Genomic DNA, 13,192 nt, shown 5'->3' on the forward strand with positions numbered 1-13,192 from the left:
TTTTTTTGTTGGAAGGTATTTTTATTACCCCCCCCTCACTCCCCCCCCCCCCCACGCACACATACATATCACAGGGATGTTGTCACCCCTGTACTTCAGTCAAAATCAAAACTACTGTAATTCTGGCCAAACCCTTCAGTTTTAGTTTTAGTGGAAAACAACATGTCTGGAAAAAGTCGATGTTTTTGTCTCTGTGTGAAAACAGTAACCAGGCTTATTGTTGCCTTTAGTGTCGTAGTATACAGAACTCAGCTCGTCACAGATGATGAAACTCTCCCTCCAGCTTCAGTCAGACTGGGGTTGATTTGCACCTGTTGCATCAAGACATGTTGCCCTCAGAGACACAGCACTCGTCAACTTCCTCTATTGTTGAAGGGCTGTACATCCCTGTGTTGTTTAAACTTGCAAAACAATTGATAGAGCAGACGAATGTCCCTTCTGGCATCTGGAACTTGTACTAAAGAATGAAACACCAGAAACACCGTTCTCACCCTGATATCTCGCTTGAGTTCCTGTCACACAAGAAAGCAGCATTTTCGATTTGTTGTCCTAACACACATCCAGTGTTGTGCCGCTAATGGTCAAAAACATACAAAACCATTCCATGCTATCATCATGACTTTCCAAAATGATTTAATTTAATGCAAAGTTGGTATTTTAAATGGACCTTCAGTGCAACTTTTAGAGCTACTTTGCATTAAAAGATGTCATTATTTACTGAATGACACTTCATGACAACTGTCATAAACATTCATAAAGACTTCTTTATGTTGATGACAGATGTTATGTCGTGTTTTTGACAGTGTGATGTCAGTCTTATGCACACCCCGTCAAATAAAGTGTTACCCTTTAATGGTATAGAAGCAAGTAATTAAGAAAATGAACTAATTATTTTTGGTATTTAGCCAATAGACACAAATTTGGTCATCTTAATGGACTTAAAACGGAAACAGTTTAGTCTGATTTGATGTCAAGGAGTGAGAAAAAATGGTTAATGTGTCTTTTCATACAGGGTATGTTGGTAAATATCTGGTTTCAGCTGTTAGCAATTGTGTGGACATATTTTCACCAGACTGCCTGGAGGGGGGAAATAGACTGGCCGCATAAAAAAACCAAGGAGGATGAGTGCATGAGTGAAAAGTAAACAATATACATGAGGCCTTTGAGTCAGCATGAAACTGCTGTAAGTCATTCTGCAGCATCACACATTTCTTACATTTAGACCGAGGCAGACTTGTTTGGTTTGCTGTAAACTTTCCCATCTAGATTTGAAAATGTCACAGACAAACACACCGACACATATACGTGTGAAGACTGATGCTGACACAGAACATGGTAGAAAACATCTCCCACACTGGTAGACATCCAAGCAGGTTATTTCTCATCATGGGCTTCCTGACTTCGTATGGGTGCATAACCCATGAAGAGGAAGTGGCCACTCTGCTGCTCTTTTCAGATACAAACTGCAGCTGTGTACATACACACACAGGGTCTACGCACACAAACCATCCATGCTCCTCACACGTACATTTCAACCAGCGAAAAGGAAGTGGTGTTTTCTCATTTCATCCAACACACGCAATGTTAGTCTCTCGTACAGCCTCTCAAACCCAAACCATAACATGCATGCACGCACTGGGTCAAATATACACATTTTCACACGCCACTCTGTTTTGTTTTGTTTTTTCCTCTGACACCCACATCCACTTTTTTTTTCACACTTGCAGGCATAAGTGCATGCAATCAGACACACAGAGATTAACACAATCACAGTGGTGCTAGCCTGTGACACTGACATCGAGTGTCTCTGATTTTCCATGCTGGTGTTGGAAAAACAAGGTGGCCTTGGTTGAGCTTGAGTAAAAAATGTGCCACACAGTGCTTTGCTGTCTGGAGACCAAAGTGGTGTCTTATGTAGCAAGAAATTCATTTTTCATTTTGAGGAGTCCAACGACAAGAACTCGCATTTTGAGGACTTGCATTATTAGAGAGTAAGCGCTCACGTTTCTGTCATTGTTCACAAACTGTGAGTGAATTATTGGAGTGTTTTGAGGTTGGCTAGAGGTCAGCGAGTTTTTCTTCAGATTTATGTACAGCTCCGGTCACAGGTTGATTTTCTAGTACAGAGCCAACTTTCAAGTTAGTTCATAAATTTTTAACAGGGTTGAGGTTGGGGCCAGTCCAGAAGCTTACTGTCAACCAGTTCTTTGCATTCTGAGACCAGTGTTTTAAAATAGATGATCAACTCTGTCCAAATGTCATCAATCTGACCCAAAAACTGTCCTCAGATTAAAGGAAGTTAAAATTCAAAGAAACACAGTCTTCTCAAACTTTCTCAAATTCATCATACACTCTAACAGGGGTGTGGACCGACTTTGCACACCCCTGTTCTAGAAGGTTCTGGGACACCAGCCTCACTGTCAATGTATGACATCAACGTGAATTGTGTTTGGGCCAGCCGACACAAACTAAACACTCTACCAGTTGTCAAGTATAGTGGTGACGGTGTCATGCTGAGGGCCTGTTTCACTGCCAGTGCTACTGTTGCATTGCCCAAAGTGAGTGGCATAAAAAAAAGACGACTCCTTACAAATTTTTCAAATTCATCAAAAGTCAACAGCTAAGTGGATTAACCTTCAGCAAAATGTGTGCGTTTCAAAAAGAACGGGTGTTTCAAAACGCAAATGATTCCAAAAACATCTAAATGTGGTTTTAAATTAATAAACTAGACTGTTTATTGTCTGGGTTGAGGCCTGTTCTCAACCCCATCTAACATCCATTAAATTATACTTAGAGGTTGAACCTATGTTAGGAAACAAACCAATCTAAATGAGCTGTATGTTCCCTAAGAAAAGTATTCAAGTTTGGTCAATAAGGCCATTTTCAGGGGTGAATGAGTAACATTTAACTTCTTAACATTTCAGATAAGATAAGTCAAATATTCAACCAGCATTATGATGAAGTTTGTGTTTCAAATCATCACCATCTAAAGAGAACAGTTCAAATTTATCTTCAAAGCTCAACATTGATAAGACATTTGTGCTAAGACACGTCTGACTGGAAATGTATACTTCCTCAATAGATACGTTGGAAATGAACAGTCTTTTTCTAGATGCTTAGATAAGTTAGTGACTTGCTCTTTTATATTACGGGACGTATGACTATTATTTCTTTGTTTTCAGTTTGTAGCAATACCTTATGGCTTCTGTGTTGCTGTCAATGTGGTTTAGGAAAGTAAGCATCAGCTCATAAAATAGACTCCTATTGCACCCATGTTGTATTTGTTTTCTTGATATTTTGCAGCTGGCTTCTGCTCTGAAAGAAGAAAGACTTCAGAGTTCTTTGCACCTACGGAAGAAGTTGGAAGAGCTTCGAATGGAGGCTGATCTACAGCTGAAGACAGAAAGGGAAAAAAGCCAGGCGTTGCTTTCAGAGCTTTCCCTGAAGGTGCAGAATGGAGTCCACACTCAAAAATGAAGCATGCACAATGGTATTTAGGATACAGGCCTAGTGCTCATTTCCTTAATTGGGAGACAAAATTTTGTGCTTGGTTTCAAATTTTACATGTCTTCCATCTGATAGAAGCTTTAAAGTTTGAAAGGTTTAGCCAACGATAAAGCTGTTTTTTGGTATGCAGACTAATTGAATAAGACTCAGACACTTCAGTTTATATTACGAACAAGTTTGAACTGAGAAACAGCTCCTCTAGCTTCCCCCTAACATCTTCCCTCATAATTTGTCTGCATTTCTGTCCTCTGTCCCGCCTGTGTAGTTATTTACCTTGCATGCCTTTTAGCGTTCCTGCAGCACACGCACGCTCGCATGCAGACGGCATGATTAATTTTGTGGTTTCAAGAGATTTTAAATCCAGACAGTGGAGGTGAGACTGCAGAAGGCAACACGCAAACAGCCCTCCTACATCCTCAAATACATTTCCACCCACAGTACAAATCTATGAGTAACAAGGAAGCACGCTGAAGTTCTAGCAGAAATAGGATCATTCATTTGTCAGACAATGCATTTCTAGTTTGTGGAAAATTTGCTGAATTCCTCCTATTCTTGCTGTGTTTGTCACTGCAAATTCCCTCATAGCCACATCCTGTGCAAAGACTAATCACGGTCACAAAAAAAACACCCAGCCCAATGTGATTTCAATTTTACTGTTACCCTCAAACAATATTTGATTTAGAGCAACAAGAAAACAGAAATTCTGCTGAAATGTGAAAATGAGGATGAACTGTTAACTGTTTCAATGTACAATCTGAAATCAACCCCGTTTTTAGCTGGAAGAGGAGAGGCTGGCGGTGCAGCGCCTGAGTCAGGAACTTCAGCAGGAGAGGAAATGCAGAGACGATCAGAGGAGGACAGAAGAGGCAGCAAGGGAGAGGAGAGAGAAGGGGGAACGCCGACTGGGGCAACAGAAGCTGAGCCAAGCTAAATGTGAGCTAGCTCTGGTAACTGAGAAGAATGCCACACTTACAGAAGAGGTGGGTATTCAGTGTTCATACCTCCTAAGCTGCTCACATCTTGTCACATCACAACCAAGAACTTTAGTCTACTTTATTACAACCAACAAGAAGTAGTGCGTAATTATAAAGTGGAAAGGAAAAAGGGTTTCATGTCTTTTTAAATGAGTAAGTATCCAAAAAACATGCCCTGCATTTGCATTTTAAGGCTGCAAATGAACGAATGATCAGCGAATGATCGGATGAGACTAAAGCTGAACTTTTGGCTTTTACACAAAACGCTATTTGTGGATGAAGCTTAACACTGTACATCAACCCGAATGAAAGTGGTCACAGTAATGCATTCTGTGTGGACAAATAGAGAAATACTTGTGCAAAGCTAGCAGAGACCCAGAATGATTAATTGCAGCTTGAGGTGATTCTGTCTCACCAGTGGGAGATTAATTAAGATGTTCACCGCTCTTTGCAAAGTTTTAACTCTCTTCTTCAAAATTATGAGCTACTCCATATTTCTGTCACCTGAAATCCCCACTAAAATGTATTGAAAAGAGGGCATAAAAACTTTATGAAGGCCCAGCTTGTCATTGTCATATCTGCACATGTGTGTGTCACTAACATTTCTCCAAAGCTTGTTCCGGTTGCTCAAGAAGTCTTTGATAAGAGACATTTTCAGTCGCTCAGTATTTCCCACTCGTATGTTTCTGTGCCAACAGCAGCTACACAACACCAGGAATAAATTTAGCCACTGTGTATTTTATGAGAGTGTGACGGCCGACGAACATAGTGAGCGACTTTTAAATGGACAGAAAAAGCGAGAGCGCTGGAGATGAAGCTCACATTTGTCCCAGGTGCCGAGTGCGTAGGGATGCATCTCTGTGCCAGCGCTGTCCACATGCAGCTTGTTTGAGCCCAGAGATAAAATGTGAAAGGAGGGAAGGACATGAAAGGGAGCAAGACGGGATGCACATATAAAGGATTTGCAGAGAGGACTGAATGAGGGAGACGCACTGCGTATGTATATGTGTACGGCAGTGGGGGAAAAAAAAAACTTTTGGGGGGGTTGGGAGGGGGGCGGGGGTTGTATAAACATACCACAAAGAGGATTCTCAGGACAGCTTCCTAAACTGAGAACCAACATTAAATTTGCTCGACCTTTGCAGTGAATGTGTTTGCAGTGTTGGAGTGTGAGGCTGCAGTTACGACATGCATCAGCTGTCTAACCACTAACGCACACAATCCCATGCAAACAAGCAAACGTCTCATTTTTTTGTGGCTGCTTCCCTGTCTGGGTTTGAGACCAGCTTTCTGTGTCTTGGTTTGCAAATTATCTACCAAACAAACGACCGAAGCTGAAATAAATTGTCATGTTTTTTATACATCAGAAACTTTAATGTTCACTTCATTCCAGCAGGGATGTGGCAAACTGTCACCTCACGTAATTTTGATACTACTGTCAAGCTTGCGGTTTTTTTAATAAAAAAAAAAAAAAAAAAAAAAAAAACTAAAAAATGTGCATCCATCTAAAGCATCTAACTGAGCATGCATTCCTGGGAAGTTAGCATTTTATTGTTGTATTTTTTTCAACTTGGTTGCAGTCTTTAGACATGTGATTCTTATGTTCTCTCCAAAACCTTGTAAAAGTATTTTGAATGTTTGCTCTTTTCAGGTCTGTTTTGCTGACTGAGAACAACTACATGCTGTGGCTTCAGAAAAAGGGCTATTGAGAGCTGTGGGACAAACCAAAACTCTAAAGTCGCAAAAGATCAAAGCAAAACCAAAATGCTTCGCTTTGATCTCTGATCATGCATAGTGGGAGAAGAGCAGATCAGGTGATTTCTCAGTTTGACGGGCACCTGTCGCATTTCGAGACGTACATTTCTTCTGTATATTTATATAAAATTCTATGACAAACTGTTAATCAATACAAGAAAAATGCAAAGTCTTAAATCAGAATGCATGGGTGAACAGAATGTCATGTCTTCTATAAAAAAAAAAGGTGTAAATTTGTTCAGTTGTAAAACATGGAATTATTCATGAGGAACGGATCTTTCAGAAAACTTAATTTTACACTTGTGTGTATGTATGTATCTATATATACATCACCCTACACTACCCTGTAAAGGTTATTAAGTCCCATATTTGCCTCTTACCATCTTGTCATTATTTGTTCATCGCAGTGCATCTCTGCCTCTCACATTTATGCAGCTGAGCTTTGTAGTGTTGTGGTCTGACAGCCTTCTAACAGCTCTCGCTCTCTGCTCTCTGCCTTCCTTTCAGAGAGCCTGTCCAGAATAGTTGAGCCAGTTCAAGGTGCCCCGATGCTAATTTCACAGCTGACATGCTCCTTTATGTCTGTCGTAGACCTTCAGCTCAGCAGCTTCCCCCACCGCCTCCGCCCTCATCTTTCTCGACTCATTTAAACAGACCTTTTCTTTTACCGTTCAGTGACAGAAGTCAATGCAGATCACTTTGCATAATCTCTTCTTTCCCCCCTGTTCTTTCTATTCCTTTTGGTTTTTCTGTTTTTAACTACATCTTTTTAATGATCCATCCCAGCTTGTATCTGGTCCATCTCTCTTATTGTGTTTTTTCCTCAGTAGTATTGATCTGTGAACGTGTGTGTACGTGCATGTTGGTTGGAGATAACTTGGTTTTGATCATGACCTTGTGATATCACCCTGTTGCTAAGCTACTGTGTCAAAGTCTGAGCGTTTTCCTCGACTGCTGAAGGACATCGGTGACCTTTCACCTATCTGTTTTTCCAGACAACAAAATAATGATCATTCTCTTGGGAACTATATGTTATTTTAAGACCGTAAAAAAAAAAAAAATCAGAACAACTTCCCATCAAAACCACTTACCGTCATTCGGTGTAGGGGCCACAGTTGTGTTTATGGATTTGTGTCCACATGATTGAGCATCTTGTAAACTGCAAATTCCAAATGGGAACCCACTGAAACATCAATTTCAGATTTAATATAGCCTCCTGCTGCATTCATAGAATTCAATTTTTTATCTCACAATAAACTGTGTCTGCGTTTTCAAACACTGCCTCTGGTGCTAGTGTTGTTTAATTACTTGATAAAAATTTGTTTAAGTTGTTTGTCATATTTTTAAATTCCAAATTTAACTTGCTTGATGAGTGCGACAAATGCGTTGCAGATTTTTTTAATATGCCTCTATTGAAATAATACACATGTGAACGATTTGTCACAAAGGCCCCACTGCAAGACTCCAAATATTTCAAACCGTTACTTGTGACTCTCGAAGGTGAATTTCAAAAGATCAGAACATCACTGGAAAGTTTATTTATTTTAGGTATTTATTTAAAAAAAACAAAGAAAGAAAAGAAAAAAAAGGCAAAACTTGTATTTGATTTTGTACACTTGTGCACTTAGAGCTAAATAATACCAAAAGTTTCCTTGGAAATTTAAATATTAAATATTAGGACCAATAAAAGTAGGATTTTTATTACAGAAATGTCAGCCAAGTACATACTGTACAATATAGTTCAGTGTTGCATGGAGACTTTAAAAGCAGCCTGCATTACTGGGTGTGCTGTCTCTCATCTTAATCTTGACAATACTCCACAGCTCTTTGCTGGGAAATCAAGCACAGTAGCACCATCGCCATTAAAGCAGCTTTTGGTATTTATTTTGCAGCTTTCCCTCCTTGTATTTGGTAATTATGAATTATTTTACTGTTCCTTTGGTGTAACTGGTTTATTTTAAAGTGATACACAAATTAAGTTGAGACAACTGTTGTTAGTCGTATCCATTATAATTTTGTAATAACACAACAATCTGTAATAAAAATTTAATATTTTAAATCTATTTTACATAGTACTCCAATTTTCTGAGAAAATCAAGTAGTAGGTTTTTGTCGACTGCAAGCAGGATCACACATGCAAATACACGCAGGTTGTTTGTTTTTTTTTTTTTTCTTTATTCAGACTAAGATTATCGCCTGAGTTCTTTGCTTTCCCTCTTTCCCCTTTTTTTCCGGTCAGATTCTGGCAGTCTGGCTAAAGTCCAGCCACTAAAACTCAGCCACCCCTCCACTGGGCTTCCTGGTTCTCTCCCCCTCTCTTTGCTGCATTGTTTCAGTTGAGCAGAACAACTGAAAAAGATCACAGTGTCTGGAGGAAAAAGACACCTGCCTGACCCTTAACCTCTCGCTAAAGACTGGGGTTACATAAAACACACACACAGACAAAAGTGTGTGTGTACGGGTGTGTGTGTGAGTTATTGTGTATGTGTTCCCAGTGGAATTTGGTTGAGAGTGACGCACTAAAAGGATGAGGTTTGTGAGTTTGTGCTTGACGTCCATCTGATGACCTTCTCTTGACTTTGAAAGTCAGACAACCTTTGTCAGCACTGAGGTCAGATGCAATATGGCTGATGGACGCCTTATATGTAAATCAGGGCAACAGTGTTCCTTTACACAGCCCACTGGTTTCTTGACTTACACCAATAACACACACACAGTATGATGGGTTTGACCTCTTTTCCTGATCTGATGTACAAGACAAATTAAACAGCAATAACAGATTGAATTCTGCTGGAACCAAATAAGGTTGAACAACTTCGTAAAACGTGGACAGCACAACAACAAGGGAACAAGCTAGAACTGTGTGCATGACGTGTCTTTACACAGACTGATTGCTTTGGAAACGATATAACAGTCTGTAGCAGAAGGAAGAACACTAGTTAACATGTTAGAATTAAGCTTAAACTTGGCCAATTAAAGTTGTTAAACTCCATATTGATGCAATTTGTGGAGCACTTCTGTGCTGGGCAACTGCAATCTAGACAAACAGAGAGGCAACAGGGAAGCAACCAAGGGCGGTTGTAGTAATTACTTTGCTTTAGTCTAAAATATAATCCCCAAGGTTTTTGTTTTTTGTTTTTTGCTTTCAGAATGGCAACAAATAAGTTTCCATATATCCTAATTGATCCACTTAGTACATTTTCTCTAAGGACCAACATCTCTTTGAGACTAGTCTTGGCAAAGACTAGTCTCCTATTGAGTCACTAATTTTCAGAATCCCCCTCTTGAGCTTCTGTGCGTATGTGGAGGTTTATTCTGTAATTATCACTGATGGTCCAAAATGGATACCACAACGTCTCTCCTTAATTCCTCCTCTGGCCTTATAGTTATTTTAAAGACACATATGTTCCAAATATGGCTGTAAACATTTACTGTGAGTGTGGTGTTAATTAGAAGAAGAGTCCACAGAGACTGTCAACGGGGATCTGTTGGGAGTCTCCTATAGCCGCTGAATTGGAGAGTTTAAGTTTAACGTTTAATCACAGGATGATGGAAACAACACATGTGTGTCATCAAATGGCAGATGGTCTTAATGATGTAAACTGTTCAAACGACACATGTTTGTGGTTAAATGCGCCAGTAGTATTTATAACCTCTTGCTTCGTGTTAGTTAAAAAGGCAGGTGACCTCATCAGGCAGCCTTGAAAGAACTTGAAAGAATGACTTTTAATTTCAAATTTCTGGCCTTGGATATAAAGCTAGCAGCTTCTGTATATCATCCTTTATTTTCTGTGTGGCTGGTTCTAATCACACTTTCCCGGATCACAAAAAAACATTTATTTGTCAGTAGTCTTCTGGATGTAAACAGCCTAATGTGTCCCATATTGCTCCCAGTGATGTAATGGATTTTAACTTCTCCTGTAATCATAAAGGGGACACATTTTGTCTATTAGATCTCCAGTGCTTTTGTGCATCACTACAGTGCAGTCTAAGTGCTTTTAATTCAGCATTGTTCCTGCTGTGTCTGTTTTTGGGTATCTTGCCTGTTAGGTCTTGCTGACCGAGTCTCTTTTTTTTTTTTTTTTTTTTGACTGTGCCAATTTTAAATGTCACTGGCGCTGCTCGGAACAGTCACCTTTTCTGTCACCACAAAATTGATTTTCACGTTTAAGTGTCAGGTTGCTGCAGTTTCTTTCACTTTCTGAACGTTTCACTTCCACATTCATGTCTAAGATGGGCGTGGCTCAGAGCCACCGCTGCCAACTCCTCAGTCAAGTAAGCAGGTACTGACTGCTCTTAAAATAATGAAATGACATCATAGTTTAATCTGCATGATCCTCCTTCTTCATAAAATTGTAAATGACAAAATAAAAACGCCATAAATATCTTTAGAACTACAAATTTATATTTATAAAAAGTATTTCGGTCTATTAATTTTTTGGGGTCTCTTAGGCTATGGTCCACTTAAAGAACTACAAGAAATTACAAAAAATAAAAAAATAAAAAAAAATAAATATATATATACACAGTTGGTTCAGAGTATGGAAAACCAAACCAGTACTTTTTTTTTTAACTAGTTAAGAACTGACTCTAGCACAGGCTCTAAGCACTAGTGACTACTAGACCTATAAGAGAACAACCCCACAACAAATACTTAAAAAAAAATAATAATAATAATAATAATTACATATATATATATATATATATATATATATATATATATATATATATATATATATATATTTCCACCAGCCAGTTTAGACCATTTACACTACTAATAATATCTTATATGTAAAACAGCTTTGCTTTACATTGCTTTATGTTTTGATGTCCTTTGAGTTTAGTTGAATCTTCATTCAGCCACCACTAGGGGGCATGTCGCTTCCTGTTCTAATGTTTTCCACATGTTCACTCTGCCGACTTGTGAAACAAGTTTTTGCGGCATTTACAAACTTCTGCTTACATCTAGACTGGTTAATTGTGTCTTTTGTCTTATTACTTGTAAGACAAATGTTGAATTATTTGCTTAAATATACCATTGTTAAGAGGATTATGCAATAGTCTTTAAAAGCAGTTTATGCAAGAAACAAAGACTTCTATAGACTTCTAAAAATGACTGAAGATTGTCAAAAAGGTTTAGTTTGACTGGAAATTTCCATACAAGAAAAATGCCACAACAAATATTTCCTCATTTGCAAAGATTATTGCGTGCTTCATTTCATAAGTTCTTGTGAAAATATATTTTTGTTTGCATTTGTTAAATATCTCACAATCTAATCTACTAATCCTCAATATGATGTAAACAAAACAAACACCAATTCTCAGCGTCTATTGTGCACTACCTTCTGCTCCTTGTTACAGTGGATATCGTCAGCGGTGGTTTTGCAGATTTATTCGTTTCATAAGCGAAAAGAAGGTAGAATAGTTTTATGTCTGTTCTCATCACTTTCCAGGTGGCATTTCTCCAGGATACGGTATGGAAGGAGTGCGAGGAGAGGGAGGAGCTGACTGCTGCTCTGTCTCAAGCCCAGCAGGAGCTTTTCGGGCTCCAATCCATAATCTCTCCCCGGAGTTCCGCCGGGTCTTTTCCAGACCCCCCGGAGACGCAGGCAACCCCGGGCAACAAGCGTGTTTATCCCCAGGGTAACGCCGGAGGGCCTCTTCCCTGCTCACCAGCCTCACTCCAGCCCCCCTCTGCCTGCACAGACAAAGACGGAGGCCTGCATATAAAAGTGGGGGGAGCAGAGGAGAGTCTGGAGTCCAGGAAGGGTGGTGGAGCTGTGGGTGGAGCAAAAAAGCAGGAGGGGAAGCTGCCTAGACTGAAAACAAGCAGCGCAGAGAGGGAGGTCAGACGCAAGGTCAGATTAATGATGGGGAAAACAGAAATGCTCTAGAAACCAAACTGAATGAAGAAGTTCTGCAAGATTAAACATGTGACCCGAAAAACAGAATTGTCTTTTTGTTCTCAATCAACTCTTAGTAAAAATACTATTAGTAGTGCTTTCTTGTTCAGTTAAGAGTCTTATGTCCTTTTAATCACCTCATCTAAAACTTAAACACACCAACCTTTCCCACTTCAACAGAAGTGATGACTCCTGCTGGCATTAGGAGCTGCAGCTTTACTGGAGACAATCTCGAACTAAAGCGCATCTGTCTTTGCATTTTCTTGCAACCAAAGTCTCACGCTCTTTTTGGCACACAAAGAGCTTTACAAACACACCAGTACATAAAGACACAGACAGACCCACAGCCTGTCACACGGATCAGTCCCGAAGGAGCACAACAGCCGCTCCTGTCCCACCCATGGACACAAACAAAAGGCAGGCAACCACAAAAGAAACTGTCCAGCAGTCACCCCCCTCCAAACACACACCCACACTCACGCACACAATTACACAAACTCTCTTCCCATCAGGCTTGTGTTACTGACATCATTCAGTCTCTGCAAGGTCTTTCCCTCGCTCCTTTCGCTTCCGCTCCCTCTGCGTTTGGGATGAATTGGCACAATAGGAGAAATGCATGAATTGTGAGAGGCACGGAACTCATTTCCCTGCTTACTGACACACATGGATGCAAGCTTTTGGTTTGACTTCCCCGTTTTCCTCTCTCCCAGTTCGTCTGCGAGACAATGCACACGTGCACTTCACTCACACATAAAAGACGTGGAAAGATTATTTTCTCCTGGCAACGCATCCTGTTTGGCTACACACACGTGCAGTTGGTTTGTCCACTAAACCCTGCGGTTCATGTACAGAGAAGTGAACAGTGATTTCTGATTTCATATTTGTACCTTTTTCACACTGTGTTGAATAAGATCATTTCAGTGAAGCCGATGTATGTTTGTCCAGAATCCTTGAACGGAAAATAAAAGCTTGAACTGAGCTTTCTTATTAGGCGGATAGTTTCTTTATGTCCATCAATCAGTTAATTATTTTTTTATTTACTCTTTCATATGT

General features: G+C 39.7%; 1 protein-coding gene across 1 annotated transcript in view; it reads left to right on the top strand.

The window, feature by feature from the left end:
• The window catches only part of LOC106962823 (trichohyalin), a 59,096-nt gene extending 46,860 nt beyond the window's left edge, over window positions 1-12,236 (top strand). The window contains exons 8-10 of the mRNA XM_015057459.1: window positions 3,304-3,447; window positions 4,284-4,487; window positions 11,690-12,236. Coding sequence (XP_014912945.1) covers window positions 3,304-3,447; window positions 4,284-4,487; window positions 11,690-12,130 — 789 coding nt within the window. The 3' untranslated portion in view covers window positions 12,131-12,236. The remainder of the gene's footprint in view (window positions 1-3,303; window positions 3,448-4,283; window positions 4,488-11,689) is intronic.
• Window positions 12,237-13,192: the final 956 nt, after the last annotated feature.

Source organism: Poecilia latipinna, unplaced genomic scaffold, assembly GCF_001443285.1.
Source record: "Poecilia latipinna isolate Pla-1442-1.1 unplaced genomic scaffold, P_latipinna-1.0 Scaffold1465, whole genome shotgun sequence".
In the NCBI taxonomy this organism is placed as follows: Eukaryota; Metazoa; Chordata; class Actinopteri; order Cyprinodontiformes; family Poeciliidae; genus Poecilia; species Poecilia latipinna.